Below are 20,684 nucleotides of genomic sequence, written 5' to 3'. Positions count from 1 at the left end.
AAGTAGCTGCTGATATGCTCTTGCAAAGCTTTTCAATTTTATTTAAAAAGAGTTGGATCTGAATAACTCGGTGTGTAGCCCGCGTGTTGGAAGATGATAATTAAGATTTCACTGCTAAGCTCATACTTACAGCGGTCTGTTGTGAGGTCAGGCCTTTTTTGGTCATGAATGACCATTGTGTTGTTGCCATTTTTGGTATTTCTTTGGTGCCTGGTTTGGTGCATATCAAGTGACTCTTGTGAACTGTGATGAATGAACGCATATCTTACATCAGCACAGAAACACGTGCTTTTCTCCCAGGCACTCTCCCCAGTTTTCAGGCAGGAAATGGGTGCACTACCCACTCGGCTTACTGGGCGTGTGTGTGTATGTGCACGCGTTTGCCTGGAATGGACTGGCGTAGCAGGTTACACCTGCTAAGTGTCTTACTGGATCTGGTCAAAGCTGTTACGCTTGCCATGCTGTACTGCGCAGACCCGCTGTCGTCCGCTAGGTGTTGATCTTCTGCTTCTGCCATTGAAACAACATCCGGGCTGAGACGAAACATCAGTGAGTGATTAATGGGCTTTATTTGATCGGCCCGGGACTTTTATTTATGAATTCTTAATCGCTTGGGTGACTGTGGCGTCTGATGGAGCTTAGGGCATGTTTGAGTGCGGTTGTCAGTTAAGGCTGCCGTCTTACTGGCTTCCCTGTTACCTGCTGCTTCATTGGCACCTCGGTGCCCCTGCTGTGTGCCCAGTGCCTGTTATTAGGCATGTGACTTAATGAGTAGCATCTGGACTGGCGGTTAATTCGATCAAGACCACGTACGCCCCTTTGTGGGCATGAGGGAGTAATGCTACCATAGTAACACCTCTACCTATGAGCTGTTGTTTCAGTGGCACATGAGATCATGTCCATAGAAGGTTTGAGAAATAAATCGATTTGTCAATAGTTCAGCTGGCTGCACATATGTGGTTCTCCAGCTGTCATCTGGCTGAACGGTGCCACTAAAGCCCTCCTGATTGGGTCCAGCCGTCTGTCATTTGGATTCCAAACAAAACCCCGAGCTGCATGGGCGTGATCACGATCAGACTTGTGTCAGCTGGGGGGTCCCTGTCCTCTGTGGACGAGTCATATCACATGAGTCCTGCCAGGCAGATCCCACATCCTTGCCCCCCCCCCCCCCCCCCCTCCACCACCAACTGCTCAAAGTAAGGGGGGGGGGGCATTATGGACAAATCAGCCCATGGGTGAGACAGTTTACCGCCAGCTGAAAGTTAGCTCATGGGACTTTTATTTGCACGAAAATGTTCTGAGGGCAGAATGAAAAATGATTGGTTCACAGAGACGACGAATCAGAATGCCTGGACCCACCTCCTCTGCAATCTAATTGGTCATCTCTGAACCAATCATTTTTCATTCTGCCCACAGAACATTTTTGTGCAAGTAAAACTCCCATGAGCAAGGTGTTAAATTGGCACAGTCTTCACTCGTGATCCACTTAAGACCCAAAAAGAAGTGTACTGTAGTTAAGTTCTGAGTCACAAAGCACATTGTGCCGTTGTTGAGGGTGCCCAGTTTACCCATTAGCTTACCACCTTGGGTATGAACAGCTGTGGTTACACGGACTACACCGGCCTCTGCCGACATGCTGGATCTGTCCGGAGCTGGCAGTCCCCTTATGTGTGACAGGAGTGTGACTCTTAGCTTCAAGCTAATGAGCACACGGCAGGCTAATTGGGTGCCATGGTAACAGCCCTAACAGGCCGCACGCATCATTGTCCCGTGTTTCAGTCGCGTCTCCTTGTCTCCCACCAGCAATCTACAACTATGACGCCAAGGGGCCTGAGGAGCTCTCCTTGCAGATTGGGGACACCGTGCACATTCTAGAGACCTATGAAGGTGAGTGAGGAGACGTCCCATTGGTGGGAGGCATAGATTGGGTATTGATGCCTGTGTGCTGGGTGGGGTGCTTTGCAAGGTTTGTGACATACCCCCCCCTTCTGTATTAATCACAGTAGTCAGTAACAAGTGCTCATACTCCATATTTAGCATGGCGGTGATCTGGATAGCCGGGTATGCAGTGCCTGCCCTTATCGGATATCCTCTCTCAACAAGGTCGCCGATCAAATTAAGTTAATTAACTGCATATAATGAAAATGTTTCAGTGCCGCCTCCTCCCCCCCCCCCCCCCCACCTTCCAGCCATGTGGAACAATAGGCATTTCCCAGCCGTATGTAAATAAATGACGTTAAGGGGCTCTAATGGTCCAGCTTCTTCAGATTGCTGCCCCACCCCCACGGCTCATTAATGATGAGTGTTCCCTATGATTTCTTAGGCTGGTACAGAGGGCACCGCCTGCGTAGGAAGACAAAAAAGGTGAGTGGGGATGAGTGAGTGTGGTGGGGATGAGTGAGTGTGGTGGGGATGAGTGAGTGTGGTGGGGATGAGTGAGTGTGGTGGGGATGAGTGAGTGTGGTGGGGATGAGTGAGTGTGGTGGGGATGAATGTAGTGAGGGGGTGAGTGAGTGTGGTGGGGATGAATGTAGTGAGGGGGTGAGTGAGTGTGGTGGGGATGAATGTAGTGAGGGGGTGAGTGAGTGAGGTGGATGAATGTAGTGAGGGGGTGAGTGAGGTGGATTAGTGATGTGAGTGGAGTGGGTGATCGTGAGTGACGTATGGCGATAGGAGCACCAGGCTGGTGTAAAATGAACACAAGTTGTTTCCTCGTGCTGTGCGGGTTTATCTTGCACGGTGATGTTGACTTATTTTTTTATTCTTAAAAGCGGTGTCACAGGGTGGGTGTCTTTGGACCTGGGCGACAGGCAGACGATTATCTTTGATCACTCAATTTCTGTCTTTGCAGGGCATTTTCCCCGTGGGCTACATTCACCTGAAGGACGCCGCCATCGAAGGCAGTGGGTTAGTCCTCTTTAAATCCTGTTGTCTGCCGGCTCTCTGCTTCCTGCCAAAGGAACTGTTTTTATAGCCCCAGTTGACATGTGATCGATGTTTGCGAAGCCGGGACCTCGTTACTTAGCAGGACGGACCCCCTTTTCTCTCTGTCATAAAGCTCAGTGCATCGTTCCCCCCCCAAACCCTCAGAGGGTGTGATTTAATGGACACATGGCCCCCCCCCCACTCCCGCTCACACCCCCGCCTGGCTGATCTCGCCACACCAGGCTCCGTGTCCTTGGCCGTTAAAGCTTCTGCCTCCTGCCGCTTTACGTGCATCTTCTTCGAGATGGGTGCGGATATCCAGCTAAGTCTGCACATCTGAGAACCGGAGATCAGGCGATGGGGGGGGGGGTGGGGGGGGGGTTGGGGGTGGTGATGGTTTTTTTTTTTTTATTTTCTTCAAGGTGTCAGATTGTCGTACTCTGTCATAGTCCTCATGCTGTGCATCTGTGAAACGACAGAATCGAGGCAGCCTCACTTGTTATGAAGGGTGAAATTAAACTAAAATTTCATCGATGGAGAAAAACTATCTGGACAGTTAAGAGCAGCGATAATGGGGAAAAAATCACTCTCTTTGGCAGGAGAGCATTTCTTGATGGGGTGTGTGTGTGTGTGTGTGTGTGTGTGTGTGTGTGTGTGTGTGTGTGTGTGTGTGCGCTTCCCACCTTTCTGGTCCGTACCCCCTCAGTCCTGTCTCTGAGCCTAGTCACCTGATATCCCCACTGCCTGTTTGATGGAAGCGTGAGACGGACACCAGGGCAATCAGTGCGAAACATCTCCCCACAGGCAGAAGGAGACAGTCATCCCCATCGAGCAGCCCCTGGTCCACGAGGTCACCACCACATTACGAGAATGGGCTGCCATCTGGAGGGAGCTCTTTGTGGTGGGTGTCACCGACGCCTTGGCAAACGCACAGATTGTCACATGTTTGCGGATCTGCGCTACTTAAGCAGGCATGCTAACACACGAGCACACAGGCTTTCAGGTACAATAAATACAAGTACAAATAAACAAGGTAGATCTTACCATTAGGGGATCTCTTCAGCTTAAACAAGTTCTGCTTTTTTATCAGATGGTCCAAATGCATGAAAGGTACATCAGTCTAGCCTAGTTCAGTCCGTGTCAAACTGAGGCCCGATTCCCATCCTCTAGGGGGACAAGCGGGAGACCTTCAACAGCGTCCGCGACATGATCTACGACCTCATCGAGTGGCGGTCCCAGATCCTGTCCGGCACCCTTCCTCAAGACGAGCTGACGGAGCTCAAGCAGAAGGTCACTTCGAAAATAGATTACGGGAACAAGTGAGTGTGGGGGGCACGCCCACCCCGTGTAGTGAGCCACACCCCCACCCATCGGCTGTTTTGGCACCTTTCACTCCCTGAACAGAGATGCATTAGTCAGCCTGACTCATGCTGCGATCGAGGTGACCGCGATCCAGGCCATCACAGCGACCAATATTCAGGAGAGATGGACAAATGCATTGTGCTCAGGGCTGAAAGCCCGTTCGGGAACAGGAGGGATGTAGAGTGGCATTTACTTTTGGGGCTTGAAATATTACCTTTTGAGTGAGAGGTCAGGGACATTATCTCTCCTTAGAGGTGCATGCTGGTACATTTTTTATTTTTTTTATTCAACTTTACGTTGGATTACATTTTACTTAATGGTCGTCTTACCTCCCACAGTCAGGCATTTCCGTAACAGCACACGGCAAAAAAAAAAAAAGAACTTCTTAAACTTTCTGTCAGGTACCTGGGCCTGGACCTGGTGGTTCGGGATAAGGACGGGAATATCCTGGATCCAGACCTGACCAGCACCATCAGCCTGTTCCGAGCCCATGAAGCAGCCTCCAAGCAAATAGAGGAGAGGATACAGGAGGAGAAGGTAGTGTCTGCCTGGCATGGCAGCCTTTGTCTGAACTCATTCGGCAGTCTTTTTTTAAACTGAGGCTGAAGTTCAGCTTGACTACACTGCTCCCTTTATAGGAACTGACTCCAGCCTGTTCTCACGTATCCTGTTAGATATGATGGACATTTTGCTGCCAAAGCCTGGGACAGCAAGTTGAGAGTTTCCTACTGCAGAATCGTGTGGGCCAAGGTTACATAAGAGAACTTTCCTCAGTTGAGAGAGCTGAAGCTAGCCGCTGGGTCCTGTGGTTCTGACTTGGTCCGGGTGCTAGATGGAGCCCAGATGAGCACCGAAGCCCTTGAGCCTGACTAAATCTCCAGGGTTTTTATCAGCCGCTCACTGAGCCGTTTTCTGCGCCGGTTAGAAACTTTCAGGCAGCTTTCCCGTTCTGTCTGTACTCTGGCGAGCAATGGGCGATCGTTTGTTTCCCTTAAGGTCACTTAGCCCTGCTGTCAGTCATATGTTTCAGGGAAACTGTAGTTTTTGTACAAAGACCAGTTTTCAGTCAGTGTGGGGGTGCCAGATGTTCCAGCAGGTGTTTTTGCATCCAGGCAGGATGAGGCCTTATATTTTTTTGGTTTATTCCGAGTACCAGAGGTAAGTCATTTTTAGGGACTTCGCCGGGCAGCCAGAAGGTTTGAGGCTGGTGGTGAATTACCTTTCAGACCAGCTGTCCATGTCCATGTGGGCTTTTATTTTTAATTCCCCCTTCCGCCCCACCCCCCACCCCACCCTGAGATAACAGCACAGGGGAATCACAAAGAGCTCACGTTGATGGAATCACAAAGACACTCGCCTCTTACTTTAATGTCCCTTGAATGGCCTTCGTGCACTTTGTTTCCTGTATCTTGCCCTTGAAGCGTACGCCCGCGGTTTGCATCTGCACCTGACAGTCATCTTCTGTCGGGAAGCGCCATGTGCATGTGATAGCGGCGAGTTTAGGTATCGTGATTATCCAATACACATGCAGAGTTCTGTCACGATCAGTGGCAGCACTAGCCTGGCCTATTGCTTCATCAGTTATGTAATGTTTGGCCCTTTGTTTGCATCTGCCCGGAGGAGAATCTTCAGCTCGGAATATCAGAGTGTTTTTTGGGAGGCCCATACACACCGACTGTGAGCCTGAACATGATGGCTGTGTCTGCTTGCTCCGACAGTCCCAGAAGCAGAACTTGGACCTCAGCCGGCAGGAGAAGTTTGCCTCCACGCCTTCCTTTGCCTTGTTCATCACCCTGAAGAACGTGGTGTGTAAGATCGGCGAGGACGCCGAGGTGCTCATGTCTCTGTACGACCCCGTGGAGTCCAAGTCCAGGTTTATCAGGTAGCCGGGTCCTGCTAACCCTGCAGCTTCTCGCAGCTGCAGAAGTTTTGATTCTCGTCTTCTGTGGCATCTGTTTGTGTGACCTGTCTGTGTCATACTTAATAAACGCCCATTCCTGTGCTGTGGTGGATGTCTATCCACCAGGAAGTTGACTGTCTGTTAGTCTGCTTTGATGTGGTGTCTCATTGTGGTTTTGTAAAATTAGTTAACTTTTAAGATGAAATTCACCTTCCCCCACATAGTGAGAATTACCTGGTGCGATGGTCAAGCTCCGGATTGGTAAAAGACATCGACCAGCTGCACAACCTGCGAGCCGTCTTCACTGTGAGTGTTTGGCCAGCTATGCCTGATTTCAGCTCATGTGTGGATCTTGACCCCCCCCCCCCCCGCCAGTGCCAGTGTGAATTAAACCAGGCCGTCCATCCTTGGCCTCAATTGGGAGTTTGAAGCTCTTGTCCCGAGGCCTCATATCATTAACTGCCTGCTGCTGATGCATTATGAGGGTGCCACCTGGAGTCAGACTGGTGTTCGCTTAAATTAGTGCTTCCCAGTCCAGTCTTTAGGGTCCCACAGGCAGGCCATGTTCTTGCAGAGCTGAGAGGGAGCAAAAATGTGGACTGTCTGGCAGGGAGTTCGGAGTAAACGAAAACATGGACAGACTATGGGTCCCCGAGGATTGGTTTGGGAAACTCTGGCTTAAAGCACCTGTAATATGGCCTTCACCAAAAAAAAAAATCACTCGGGCTCTGTCTTGGTAGTCAGCCCAGTATAAGCATCCACCATCTGCTGACTGTTAAATGATGTCCAGCCTTGGAAATGGCCACTGATGAGAGCCTAGAAGCAGAGGTGAAAAATTTAGGTCCAGAAAGTAAAAATCTAGATCAAGATTATGTTTCATCAAACCAGTTAAGTGTTGACTTTTTATTCTCAGCTGGTTGGTTGAAACAAAACCTTGGTCTGGATTTGTACTTCCTGGACCTGAACTTTTCACCTCTGGATCCACAGCCCGTCTATGGTTCTGACCCCCACCTTCTCTTCGTCTGCTCAGGACCTGGGCAGTGAGGACCTTAAGAGGGAGAAGATCTGCTTTGTCTGTCAGATCGTGAGGGTCGGCCGCATGGAGCTGAGGGACAACAATGCACGCCGGTTGACTTCAGGGCTCCGCCGGCCATTTGGAGTTGCCGGTAATCCTTCTGTTCAGTCTCATCATACATCGTAACCCTTCGACCTTGAGTGGCACTCTAAATGTATACCCTAACAAAAGAAATCTTCGAAGATTAATTTTTTAAGTCAATTGTCAGATTCTGTATTGCTAAAGAAATGGCTGTTCCTTTGTCTGGAAGGTTGTGGGTTCGAATCTCCTGCCAATAGAGTAACCGTATCACTATTGGGGCCAGATGGTCTAGGGACGCTGGCTGGTCCTGCTCTCTGATCCTCACTTGCATGCTGCTTTGTCCCACAGAAGTACTCGATAAATAAAAGTGGATGTTTTTCTTTGCAATTTTTTTTTGAGTTGAAAAGATTATGTTTTTGTTCAGGCAGCTCGGCGGACGAATCGTTTGTCTGCCTCGTTGAGTAGCCTCGTCTTGGACAGAAACCAGAGGGTTTTAGCTCAGGTTAATTCAGAGGAATCGGCGTCTGATCGGCCCCTGCAGGCGGAATGCTGGCTGTGTAGAAAACTAATTAGGCTGGCTTGGTGCCCGGGGCGTGCCAAGATGTACGGCTTGCCCCAGCCCCCCCCCGTTTTCTGGCTCACATGAGAGATCAAACCGGCTTCCTGATGCATGATACTTTATCATACTGGATGAAGTATGATATTTTTTTTTTTTTGTCATCTATTCTGGAATGGGCCCCATTTTTGCACAGACCTGCACAACGAATTCGCATCCGAATTACATGATGGCCGCTTACACAGCCGAGTGAATCTACGTTTTAAGTTGGGATGTGTGCTTCCTCGACTCGCAGAAGTGCCCTTGTGTGTCGGGCAGGAGCAATCGAAGCAGGTGTTGCGTGGAGTCCTCCGTAAACCCGCCCGTCGGGCATCCCGTTGACAGTCGGACGACTTTCCCATAAACTCAATTTCCTGCTCCACTTTGGATCAACTTCTCTGTGAACGACCAGCTGTTTAGTTTTCTTATTTATGAAACGGGAAGATGGTGAAAAAAATGACCGTGGTTCATTTGTGAGAGACCCACAGTCCACTAATTTACCGCTGTACTGTTTCCTAGTGATGGACGTCACTGACATCATAACGGGTAAAATGGACGACGAAGACAAGCAGCATTTCATTCCGTTCCAGCCGTAAGTTGACACCGACGCCTTTGTTATCGCAATCATCTCCTAGTTGATTTTTTTAAGGTTTGCTTTAGTATGAAGGGGAGTGAGATACTCCACAAGAGTAACTTTGAGTAGCATCACATCACTGGTTACATTTGAATATGTTCCCTTTTGCCAATGTGAACAGGGAGTGGTGAGCAGGAAGTTGTCATTTCGAAAGAGGAAGTGAGCCCTAATGACATAATTGATTAAATGGACTGAACTCTGGGTTTTTTTTCATTTTTATTTTTTTTTTTAAAAAGTGCCTTTAGGGTATGAACTGCATCGGCCCAGACGTCTGCAGTAATCTAACTTCTCTGTCGTTCTGAGTTGGGCCTGGTTTCCCCTGTAGACCTCCCCTAGAGATGAGTGCGATAGGAGCCTCCCCCACACTGCTTGTCATGCGGAGGGGCATCCGCGTACTGTAATCACATTCGTCCAGGCTGCATTGCTGATGTCATGCGATACATCTCAGTGTATTTCAGTAATGCCTTGAGTTCTGTACTGGAATTAAATCTCGAGAGGTTACTCGCCGGTCAATGAAACTTTCCGCTATTGTTTCTAATAAAAAAAAAAACACATTTAAAGCTAATTTTGGGCCAAAGAAAGGCGGCGATTTATTTCATACTTGACAGTTGGTCTTCATCTTCGGCTTCCAACGGGAACCTGGACACGGTCAAGGGGGTGTGGTCAGTGCCAACCGCACAGGGCATTTCCTGCACATTCCTGTCGTTCTTCTCGTTGGTGCGCTTGGGTGATTTGGGTGTCTCATGCTTGTCTTTGAGGAAATGTTCTGGGACGGGGGGGGGGGTGAAGGGGCTTCCTAAGCTTCTCTTGCTATAGCGTAAAGGTGAAAACAAGCTTCCAGACTCTGGGGTTCCACCTGGCATCACTCACTTAAACGTTCTTCTCTCTCTCTCTCGTTACCCTTCCTGCCCCGCTGTTGGCTAACAACCACTTTGTCTCTGTCATGGAATTTGCATCACTGTTTTGGTACGTTTCCCTCCTTGTCTCGTCTACCGCCAACCCCCGACTCCCCCACCCACATGCCCATGACCTTCTGCTTCTCTGTGCCCCCCACCCCCGGTCTGCCCCTGTGCTGGCACCCATCACGTACATCCTCCAGGCTAGCCTTGGATGACGCCATCCGCCACAGGCAGCTGAACATCTCCCGTTTTTCACCCAGGGTGGCAGGGGAGAACGACTTCCTCCAGACAGTCATCAACAAGGTCATCGCTGCCAAAGAGGTCAACCACAAGGGACAAGGTACCGAGGGTCGCGGTGGGAGCGTGCCGACTTTCCCGCTTTTCCTGTCAGCGCTCGTTGCCCTCCACTGTGCCATGTCCATGTTTCTCCTCCATCCCATTCTGACTGCCCTACTCTGCTACAATTGGTTAGCAGTGCTACCTTGAGTTGACTTGATTTAAAAACCAGCCTTCCAACCGCTTATCCTGGTCAGGGTTACCGGGGATAGGGCAAGATCCTATCCCAGAATGCACAGGGCACAAAGTAGGAATGCACTCCGAATGGGATGCCTCTCCACCACGGGCCGCGTGCGCTCACGTAGCCGACCACCCGCTACGGGCTCTGTTTAGAGACATCAGTAAGCCTAATTGCATGTGTTTGGACTACAGGAGGAACCCACTGGAAATCCCGAAATCTCAAGGGCAGCTTGCAAAGCCCACACACACACAGCATGCGAACCTCCAGTGCTGGAGGTACAATGGGAACTGCAGCGCCACCCACAGGCCACGGTTCAAAGTAACACGGGGGCTTTTTAAACTTTAAGACGTCTCTTTATGTCTTTAAGTGTGCCTCCGCATCTATTTAGATAAAGGAGGTTATATAATTTTTACAGTTCTTCTGTAATTAAATCAGAATCGAAGCACACGACTATCAACTTACCATTAACCTTTAAGATCTTTCATCCACCGTTCATCTTTCCTGAAATTTGGGGGGCTTTGACTAATCATTTAGCTCATACTGTTCGGGAACTGGGTAAAATGCAGACTGTCCCCGACTTACTACTGGCTTGTCAATGTGTATTTTTTTTCCTCTAAACTGCGGTTGTATGTGCGAGCCATCATAAGTCAGGGACAGTCTGTAACACGGAAATAAATTAAGCAATAATGGCGCTTTCACATCAGTGGGGATTTCAGGCAGCTCACTGCTAGTGCCGGATGTGTGGAACGTTTCTCTGTTAAATGCTGTCGCTGTTTGAATTTCCATAATATTTACCATCTGAAGGCAGCTGACAGACGTCTCTGTCAATGAGTACGGTCTGTCTCTCTTTTGAGGCTTCCGCACGTCTGACACCAGCAGGAGCTTGTATTAGCAGCGAGTGTGTGTGTGTGTGTGTGTGTGTGTATGTATTTGTGTGTGTGTGTGTGTGTATGTGGGGGGGGATATTCGCACTTGTCCCACTTGTCCCCAGTCTCCTACTGGTCTGCGCGTTTAACGTTCTGGGCCTGAGCACGCTCTCGTCATCACCGTGCCACTTTTTGGGTTACAGAAAACATCGGAAGAAAATCGCAAACCCACAGCAGATAGAGTTCATGATTAACGTCCTTATTTCGTCGCTTATTTGGAGACGTTTTGGGCGCGATGACACACGGTCCACTTATAGATTTATTGAGTATGCAAAGCAGCGATTTTTATTTATTCTTGCTGCGTGTGTAAGAAGGTGGCTCCATATATTACCTGATAGCTGAGTTTTTGTTTTGTGCATCTAGTTGTTCCTGGATACTATCATTAGCCCACATTTCCAGTGAACACTGCACCTTATTTCGCAGTTTTGCAGGGAAAAAACGAAGTCTGCACGGCCTACGCGATCGGGTCCTTCCCATTCTGCTTCGTTTATAGTGTACGTGTGTGCATGCGTGTGTCCGTAGCACCTCTAAGGTCATGTCTGTGTTCCATACCCAAGCACGGTTAACGATCACGCTAGTTGCGTCCCAGCTAGTACAACTACCCATGGCCGGGCCGAGATGCATTAGTCCAATGAACTAGACTTTGGGGTTTAAACATACCTGGGCAAGATACGGATCGCCCGGTGTGAGTACACCCAAAGATGTCGCCGTGCTACAGGGTGTCTCTATGGGATGGAGGGGGTGGGATCACTCGACGCAAACAGATGTCAGTGTTGCGAAAATGGTAGATGGCGCCATTGCACCTGGAAGGAGCCCCTTTTAGACAGACTCTTCAAAGTTCTGCGGTGTGATGCATCTTCACCTTGGGTCGAACGTGACTAAAGGAGGGAGTGTGCAGTTCTGTTCCTGCCTCTTCATCTTCCCACTCACATGAGTACCTTCTTCATTGCTCCGTTGTCCCTCTGTAGGTCCACTGTGCTGATGCTTTTTTCTGTCTTTTAAAAAAGGACTCTATAGAGATATTACACTTCTGTACCTTTCTGTCCTTTAATATTTTTCCCTCGTTCCTGGCCTCTCTCTGAAGATGGTTTTTAAAGCCTGAACCTCTTGGGTCCAGACGCTGGAATTTTCTCTTCCTCCACACATGACACTCCTGTCTCTCTTACAGGTGCTGGTGTATTTGGGCAATTCTAGTATTGTGGAAGTGACATTTAGACTAGTATTGGCAAAGTGCCTCAGAGCAAGGATGAGCTTAGTATCAGCGAGTCAGTTTGCATATATTTATGCTTGTAACCTCTTGGGTTGAATATAGACAAATCCTCAAATTGGTATATTCATTGTTGGAAATGCTTAGCAAAAAAATGTTATGGATGTCACATCAAACTGACCTTTGTATGAAATTGCCCATTTAAGTACCAGCAAACTGTATGCTGTCATCCATAATGAAATGGTGTGGTGTTACTCAGTTCCAGATTTTGCTTCACACATAGTAGCAGACCGTTCAGTATGTCCTCGCAGTGTTGGGTTGTGATCGCTTAGCTGAGGCCCCCATCCAGCTAAACAGCTTAGCTGGCAGTAGTGGATATATGCAAATTTCCTCCATGATGATGTCCCTGGCAGGGTTGTGGGTGACACTGAAACTACTCCCTGGAGACATCCATCAGATCCGCAAAGATTTCCCTCACCTAGTGGATCGGTCAACGGCTGTGGCCCGGAAGATGGGATTCCCCGAAATCATCATGCCAGGTGGGTCTCATGAGGCCATAGTTGTCAGTGTTCTTGAATTCCCCCCCGTGTAAAGCTCATTGACCAACCGTGGGTCCCCTGCGATTCTTCAAGGTGACGTCCGCAACGACATATATGTGACGTTGGTCCAGGGGGACTTCGAAAAGGGCAATAAGACCGCATGGAAAAATGTGGAGGTCACCATGTCTGTTCACGATGAAGATGGCAAAAAACTGGAGGTAACTGCCGTGTACCTTTTAAAGCTGTTATCCTGGGCTGCCTTCGCAAATGTGAGTTTAGTGGTGCATCATAATTCTTGGTGTGTGTGTGTGTTTTAAACGCTTTAACATAAGGAGCAGTAGCGATATCACATTAGAAATCCAGTGGTAGCTCAGACATTTCTCGCACAAACGTGCATTGAATGCTTTGTAGACAGACGTTGCATGTCTAGTGAGCTGAAGGTAGCTGCTATGTTAGTTACCCTCTCGCAGAATAGATTGGTGCAGCTTTAGTGCAATGAACTTCATTTTAGTCATTAGTGGCAGAAGTGCTTTTTCTCACTGTCCTTTAATCAGTGTGGGAAAGATCAGATAGCCAATATCTTGAAAGCTTCAGATTAAGATTAATGCTCTAATGCTCATCTGTGATTCCGAGGCGTCGTGGAAGCGCTTGTGGAATCCGTGATGCATGACATGACACTGGTGATGATGTCGGAATGACTGTCCATTTGATTCCTCTCCCTGCTGACAAGCTGGAATGTGTGGCCGTTAATGAATACGCTGCGATATGTAGTCATTTAGCCCAGACGAAGCTCTGAACTGCGAGTGGCGATCATTAAGGTGTATTCTCTGCTGGAACGTAGGGGTGGCTTTTCAAACCCTTTTCTAATCTGAGCTGATGAACTTTCTGAGACTCCCCGATGTCCCTTTGGATTGATTAAACTCAACTTATGGGCCTGTAGGAGTTTTGCTTTCATCTTCCTGTTTTATTCTTAGCAGCAGCAGTATAATTTAGGGAGGGATTCGTTTTTTGCTGAGAGTATTTATGTCCGGGACATGTCTCCCTGCCGATCTTCAGGGAGCCGCTTTGTCCTTGCTGATTTGCTGCTGTTTGCTCTTCCTAATGGTCCCTTTCAGGATTCAGGTACTGCATTGTTTCTTGATTGCTGTCTTTATTAATGTTACTGTTTTTTTTTTTTTTGGCTCACTTGTCTCCTCCCCTTGATCCTGTTGCTCTGGGGAGTCACTCAGCATCCAGTAATTGTGCACAGAGAAATGTGCAGGATTCATGTTGCGAGTTTGTTGGAGGTCATCCCAGAAAACGATTCACCTTGTATTGAGCCGCTCAAACACCAGCGGACCTGCTGTCATGTGTGTCCTGCAGCCTCAACATGGGTCACGGGATCCTAACATCTGCCTTGTTGTAGTATAATAATTCCTACAGCTTTGTCGGTGAACTTCCTCTTCTGGATGCTGGAAAGCGTTCCGGACAGAGGCTGGTGCTTTCCCTGTTCCTGGTACTGACTTATTTTAGTTTTTTCTTTAAATATCCTCTCTTACGTTTGCATACTCATTAAGTGAATGTGGTCTGATTGTATCAGGTGCACAAAAGCATCACAGCACACTGTGATGATATATGAACTGTAATAGTGATACAGTGGTTCAGCACAATTACAGGAATATATACAGAGATAAACATTAGGTAAACAAAGGCACCAATTCACAGAGGTGCCCTTTTAGACACAGTATTGGTGCAGTTTTAGGAATCGGCCAACCAGCTGTGTCAGGGAAAAAGGTTGGAAACCGTACAAAAAATGTGATTAGAAGGGCGAATGTGTGGATGGTTCTTAGCTACAAGCATCCCTCCCTTTCTGAGATTAATCCCCTTTCTTTTAAATGTGCACCATAAAGGAGGACACATCTTAATTTCAGGAATTAAGTTTGTGGGTATAAAAAGTAAGAGCGACCCCAGCAGTTTGGAGGGTGCATTACACCCCCATGGATTCATGTTGCTTCTTCCTGCGTGGCCAAAGGTGTGTTTGGCTTTTTGTTCAAGGTACTGGCACAATTTTACGATAGAATCTAATTTCCTGTTAGTTGCCTGGAATAGGTTTCTTTATAACAGTCCACAGAACTAAGTGTGGTCTTCGGTGCTGGAAGGGTTTGCCAGAACGGTAATGAACATCACGGATGCTGCTGTGTCACATTATATTGTTGTGAGGCTCCGGGAAAGTCATCATCATCGTTGGAGGAATTATTTATTGCTGAAATCTTTTTGAAATTGAATGCTTTCCCCTGGAGATGTTCAATATGACAGACTATTCTTGAGGCCCGTCCTCTGAATCTTAAGTGCGCACAGTTGGTTATTGGAGTCCTCAGTCTCCTGCAAGCTTCTCATTAGCATTCATCGTCCAGCTGAGTGTGAAGACCAGGGGGCTGAACCTGGTTGAGTGGATGCATTGCTACTTTTGGGCCTGTTGAACGAAGCACATGATTGTAAATCCGTCCCTCATAATGGCTAAACTTTGTAATTATCTTTCATGTCAGTTTTACTGGTCACTCGTTGAGTCAATTAATTCTTCCCCGGAGAATGCAAGTACGTGTCAGCCGTAATGGCAGCGATAGGTCTTCCATAGTGAAGGTCTGCCTGGGCTCTCACTCCCAGGGTGCGATTAAAAGCACACTTCACTCCCTCTACAGGGAGAGACATCTTCCGGACTGCCGGCTTGGCTTGCCTCCAAGCATCGCTGTCTTAATTACACATCTCTTCAGAGCAGGTTCTCTCTGGGGGGGCTGTATTTAGAGGAGAAATGCAAGTGCTGGATATTCGCTCCCTCCCCTTCCGCTGGCTGCGTTGACCTGAATGTCCTCTTGTAGAAGGACCCTCCACATCTTATTTTTGGATTTTATGTTCACTCAAGTCATAAATGCGTGTGGCTTGTGGTTCACGGCCCACGTGTCCCAGGGATCCAGGTCTCCTCCAGGGACTAAACAACATAAATACATTTTAGTTGAAGTGCTGCTTCTAAGTGCTGGGACTCTGTTGTTCTAGAAGGCAGGATCTTGTCCTTTCTAGTCGAGACTACTTGAGTCCCGTCCCGGAGCTGTCCCTAACGTCCCGGAGCTGTCCCTAACGTCCCGGAGCTGTCCCTAACGTCCCGGAGCTGTCCCTAACGTCCCGGAGCTGTCCCTAACGTCCCGGAGCTGTCCCCAACGTCCCGGTCCATCCCAGCATGTATCCCAACACTTTCCTAGCTTGTTAATTCATAATTTATAGGTGTCAGAAAATTGTTAGTTTAAGTTTGCCCAAATGGGGCAGCAAGTGTGCATCTGCATGTGCCCCTCTGTGGGGTGGGGGTGGGGGTGGAGGCCACTTGTTTTACACCGAGACCTCGACCTGCTACACAGCTTGGTGGGGAGAACTAATTGCCTCTTTAGCCAGGCAGATGAGCAGCCCATTTTTGGTCTTGGGGGGGCGGGGATGTGCCTGTGTGTTTTTATTCAGTAGCTTGTGGGAGGTGTGGGCACAGCCTTCAGAAATTCGAGCTTTTATATTTAGGAAGCTTATTCGATGGAGTAACTTCACTTCATTATTTTATCATTCCCCTGAGTGGGACTAGCAGCACAAAATCCACGGCTGGATTTTTTTCTTGAATGCATTGCGGTTGACCGTCTTGGATGGGAATTCATTTATATGTTTTGTTTCCGATTGACTCGTGCTTCCAGGTGCCTTAAACATGGACAAAAGGTCATCACCCGGCACAGGCTGCCTTATGCCTTAGGTTGATCTGCCTGTGAATTAACAGGATGTTAAAATGCAGTCGGCAGTAACTGCAGATACTCTGTTACTAACTGTCTGAGGAGTTTGACATTTTAAATGTGAAATACTGAACACCCCTTGGGTAGGCGCACAGGTTTTGGAAGGTGACTGTACAAGGTAAATTTTGAAAAATGCATCGATTTTCTTGAATGCCTGCAAATGTTCAGACCTATCACTGGTTCGCCATCTTACCATCTCTAGAACGTCATTTTTCCTGGTGCTGGCGATGATGGGATCATGGAGTACAAGTCTGTGATCTACTACCAAGTGAAACAATCGCGCTGGTTTGAAACGGTCAAGGTGAGTTTTGAGAATTTTCCATCTGAAGATGTGTCTTATGCATTGTTTATCGGACGGGGTCTTAAAGTGCAGATGAATAAATGAATCGGAATTCGCTCTCAATATAAATGATTTGGGTCTAGTACGCTCTGAAGAGCACGTTAGCTTAAGGCTTTGAACTCGCGTGTCATCTCTGAGTAGGAAAATTGGTTAGAGGACATTGCTGTCGGGTAATGAATTATTCAGAGCTATTTACTTAGTCTAGGTTTGTTTCAAGGGTTAGTGACCTGTTATAGGTCATGCAAGGAGAAATTATCATCCCTCTGTCTTAAATAAATATTCATAGAGATTTAGTGCCTTCCGCTGCTCGTAGTCCTGATTTTGGTGCTGATATGTCATGCCTGTGAGCTGTCTGTAGGGGGCGCTGTTAAGGCACTTTTTTTTTTTTTTTTCTTTTCCAGGTGGCTATTCCCATCGAGGACGTGAACCGCAGCCACCTGCGCTTCACCTTCCGCCACAGGTCGTCTACGGAATGTGAGTAAAATAATCGGCCTCGACATTGTCGTCCTGCTTGTGTCTCAGTCAGGAGTTACAGCGGGACGGCACCATGTGGGATGGGTCACAGGAATCGTGCTGGGGAGGGAGGGTGGAAGGTGGCCCTGCGGGAGGCGCTGTTCCCTGGGAAAGGTCACAACGGCCCGGAATTGCTGTCCCTCTAGGACACCACTCACACTGCTGTAGGTCTACGCTGACCTGGCAGGCTGGGGGGGGGACTATAGGGCAGCATTCCCTGTCACACTCCGCTTCCCGCTGGATTGTGCTGCTGGGCAGTGCCAGTGAGATGAGGTCATCTGACAGCTTTATCGCCCCCCCCCCTCCCAAGTCCACTTCTGGACCGGCCATAACTGGCACAGTGTTGGTGGGTGGGGCCTTATAAAGATATTATGTGTCAGTCTTTGAGAGACTTTGGGGGCTTCAGAACACGGCGGGGGGGCGGATTCAGGGGGGTCAATTTAATCTACACAGCCGGGATGGCTTCCGCCGCTCACCCTTCAGTGTGACTGCATACTGTGGGCTGAGAAGCATAACCCTTATACTCCTGGGCAGCTGTTGTGCTAACGATTCGGGCCCCTTGTGTAGCGTGTTTCTGCCCCCCACCCGCCCTGTGCCAGGGGGGCCTCTAGGTATTGATGACGACATGGTGTGAGGGTTAACTTGTGCCGTTTGGTCGGAACGGCCTGCGGTAAGCAAACCCCATCCCACGGGGCCAGCATTTCCTGCGAGTGTCCGAACCGCATTTCGTTAAACAAAGCGGCCTGTATCTCGCTGGCTCTCCCCCCCTCCCACCCCCCACCCTGGCTCCCGCTGCTCTCCTCCTATCTACAGCCACTCGCTCCCCATGAAGCTCAAAGATTATTCACCTGACTGGGCCTGCCGGTGGAATCCGCGCGTTCGGTTGTACCTTTCCGTCCACCGCCCGTGCCTCTCCGTCGGGCCTCTAGCTCACCGTCTTGCCGGGCCCTTCGGGTTCTGGTTCCGCCTGATCCTCTGTGAGCCCCCCACCGCCCTGCTCCTGGCTGTTTCCCCCCCCTTGCTGTGCTCTGGCGCTTTGAAGTGTGTTTATCTAAAATGAGCATTTCCTGCCCTCCAGCCCCCTCCCGGTGCCCCTCGTTATCTACCTCCCCCCCCCCCCCCCAGGGGAGAGGGTGCCGTCTCCTGGTTATGGAGTATAACTGAGGACCCCACTTGATTCTGTGTCCCGTGGCTGCAGTGGAAGGGAGTGTGATAGTCTGCATATTATATGTGCACAGGGTCTCCACCCTGTTTTAGCAGGGCAGTCATGGCTTTGTTATAGTGTTGGTCCTTGTTAATGCTGGACCATCTCTGTTTGCTGAACCTATATCAGGCCCCAGTCATTATCTTCAGTAAGTTAAAAGCTCTTGCGCAGTTTTATTCTTAGTTTTTTTTTTGTACGTGCTGAGTGGAATCGATGGTCGAAGTCTGTTTCTGTCTGGGTCCGAGGAGTGGCTCCGGCCATGATAGTTGCCTTAATCATCTCACCATCTCTTTTCCCCCTATGCAGCAAAGGACAAATCGGAGAGAATATTTGCCCTGTCGTTCGTCAAACTGATGCGATACGACGGCACGACTCTGCGGGACGGGGAGCACGATCTCATTGTCTACAAGGTAGAAAGTCTGTGGAATCTCCCAGTAGGGTTTATCCTGGGAAAGTCGTGCGGCCATCTCCCTGATCGTCCCGGTGTTGCAGGCAGAGGTGAAGAAGCTGGAGGACTCTTCGCTCTACCTGAACCTCCCTGCCACCAAGGTGGAGATGGAGGAGAAGGGCTATGCTACAACGAGCAGGAGCATGCTGAACTTGAGCAGCTGTACTATCAGCAAGGACTGCTTCCAGATCTCAACCCTGGTGTGCTCCACCAAGCTCACGCAGAACGGTAGGAATGTGTGTTCGAAATTATGCGGATGTCATAGGCTGCTCCTTTGTAGGTGGGGCTTGTTAGCAATAAAAAGAATTGGTCTGTGTGTTGGAGGTATTTCGGATGATGTCATCGCTATTTGCTTTGGAGGCGGAGTTTTATAGCTGGCTCACGGTGGCCCCTTGCTCAGAGGTAAAAAAAAAAAAAAAACATTGGTCTGTGTGTTGGTGGTGTTTCGGACTATGTCATAGGTTATTTGTTTGGAGGCGGGGCTTGTTAGCTGACTTGCTTTAGCTAGGGCGCAGGAGGGCACTGTTTTGTCATTTCACATCTTAAACTGCTCCAAACCAGGCCCCAACTGAGGCCTTGTGGTAGCTCGTGCTTTTCAGGACATTCTGTGTTCATGTCCTCTCCAGCCTTAAGAGGATTAAGGAGTTTCTCGCCAAGAGAAAGTGACATGAGATCCCGGCCTCGGCGTGCGGCCACTTTCCTGTGCCCTTCTCGGCCCGCTAATGTACTTTGCTCCAGTCCAGATCGCATTACACTGTTTATTGTTTGTAATGCCAGCTCTCTTACCTATTTTTACGGCAGGATAAATATCGCAGTGGTTCAGAAATAAGTACCGTCCTCCACTAATAGTTTTTGAAGTTGGGGGGGCTGGCGGAGGAAGCCACTTCAGTTACTCCGCCGATGGCAGTGTCCCCGGCTCTGGGTGACAGTTGGCGCAGATGTCCCCAGACAGTCACATCCCCTTACGTTGGAAGAGCCAACAATAAAAGATGAATAGCAGGATGAAATGGCAGTGAAATGGCTCTGCGTGACGTGAACATTATTTTACAGGGAGAGGCCTGTTTACTGCAGGTTAGTTGGGTTGGATTTCTGAGTGTAGATGGCAACGTGTAGCTCAACAGGCTAGTTCACTGTGCCCGTGATGGGAAGGTCGCTGGTTCAAGTCCCAGACTCAGCAGCGTGATGTCACTGCTGTGCCCCTGAGCCAGACCCTCCAGGGATTGTGTGACCCTGCTTTCTCATTGGAAAAAATCTAATTGGATAATAGTATCTGCTAAGTAAATATAATGCAGATAGATAAATGCAACTGGTATTTTAGTATCATCATTGACATTTTAGCAGCTGACCGGAGGGAGGAATGAAGTGGGAGACGTCACATGCATTCATATTCACGCAGATACGCAGGAGTCTCCTGCTACACTGAGCGTTCTGGTCTGTTCTCCAATCCGACGTTGGCAGAAGCCCGATTTTGTTTTTCAGATCACAGATCTGTAGTCTTTTGGCCGCGCGTGACGGGAGGCGGTTTGATTTTTGTTTGCGTGTTTGCCGACGTGACTCACACATCGACTTTGCGCTCCGGAGCATACTCCGCTGCGAGAAGGATGAGCGAAGGGATTTGGCTTTATGAAGCTGGCAGATCTGTGCAAAATCTGTCTAATGTAGTGCGATTAGCTGAGGCTTAAGGACCAACCGGCGTATTAGTTTCTCCTTCAGTCTTTCCTAAAAAGGCAGTAAGAAATCCCCTTTCGTTGTCATGTAAAATTACCGTTAATGCAGAGGTAT

At 48.9% G+C, this 20,684-nt stretch overlaps 1 protein-coding gene and 1 long non-coding RNA gene across 4 annotated transcripts in view; one reads left to right on the top strand and one right to left on the bottom strand.

The window, feature by feature from the left end:
- Nucleotides 1–20,684, top strand: part of dock1 (dedicator of cytokinesis 1) — a 132,616-nt gene that overhangs the window by 14,113 nt on the left and 97,819 nt on the right. The window contains exons 2-19 of one of the 2 annotated variants that reach the window (XM_048986656.1): nt 1,804–1,887; nt 2,324–2,364; nt 2,852–2,907; nt 3,730–3,826; nt 4,096–4,244; nt 4,689–4,824; nt 6,006–6,169; nt 6,412–6,493; nt 7,218–7,353; nt 8,398–8,470; nt 9,672–9,751; nt 10,120–10,203; nt 12,475–12,600; nt 12,694–12,818; nt 16,600–16,698; nt 17,139–17,211; nt 18,761–18,864; nt 18,947–19,130. In XM_048986656.1, coding sequence (XP_048842613.1) covers nt 1,804–1,887; nt 2,324–2,364; nt 2,852–2,907; nt 3,730–3,826; nt 4,096–4,244; nt 4,689–4,824; nt 6,006–6,169; nt 6,412–6,493; nt 7,218–7,353; nt 8,398–8,470; nt 9,672–9,751; nt 10,120–10,203; nt 12,475–12,600; nt 12,694–12,818; nt 16,600–16,698; nt 17,139–17,211; nt 18,761–18,864; nt 18,947–19,130 — 1,893 coding nt within the window. The remainder of the gene's footprint in view (nt 1–1,803; nt 1,888–2,323; nt 2,365–2,851; nt 2,908–3,729; nt 3,827–4,095; nt 4,245–4,688; nt 4,825–6,005; nt 6,170–6,411; nt 6,494–7,217; nt 7,354–8,397; nt 8,471–9,671; nt 9,752–10,119; nt 10,204–12,474; nt 12,601–12,693; nt 12,819–16,599; nt 16,699–17,138; nt 17,212–18,760; nt 18,865–18,946; nt 19,131–20,684) is intronic. The other variant, XM_048986657.1, reaches the window with a different exon arrangement.
- LOC125715325 (uncharacterized) lies at nt 3,314–4,101 on the bottom strand. Of its 2 annotated transcripts, none has more exons than XR_007384009.1 (3): nt 3,970–4,101; nt 3,654–3,843; nt 3,314–3,390 (listed from the first exon to the last, which is right to left on the bottom strand). It is a non-coding gene; the product is annotated as an uncharacterized LOC125715325 (long non-coding RNA). The 2 variants fall into 2 exon arrangements; XR_007384007.1 differs by having other exon boundaries at nt 3,327–3,390; nt 3,609–3,843.

Source organism: Brienomyrus brachyistius, chromosome 20, assembly GCF_023856365.1.
Source record: "Brienomyrus brachyistius isolate T26 chromosome 20, BBRACH_0.4, whole genome shotgun sequence".
Classification (NCBI taxonomy): domain Eukaryota; kingdom Metazoa; phylum Chordata; class Actinopteri; order Osteoglossiformes; family Mormyridae; genus Brienomyrus; species Brienomyrus brachyistius.
This window is presented reverse-complemented; position numbering and strand designations above follow the sequence as displayed.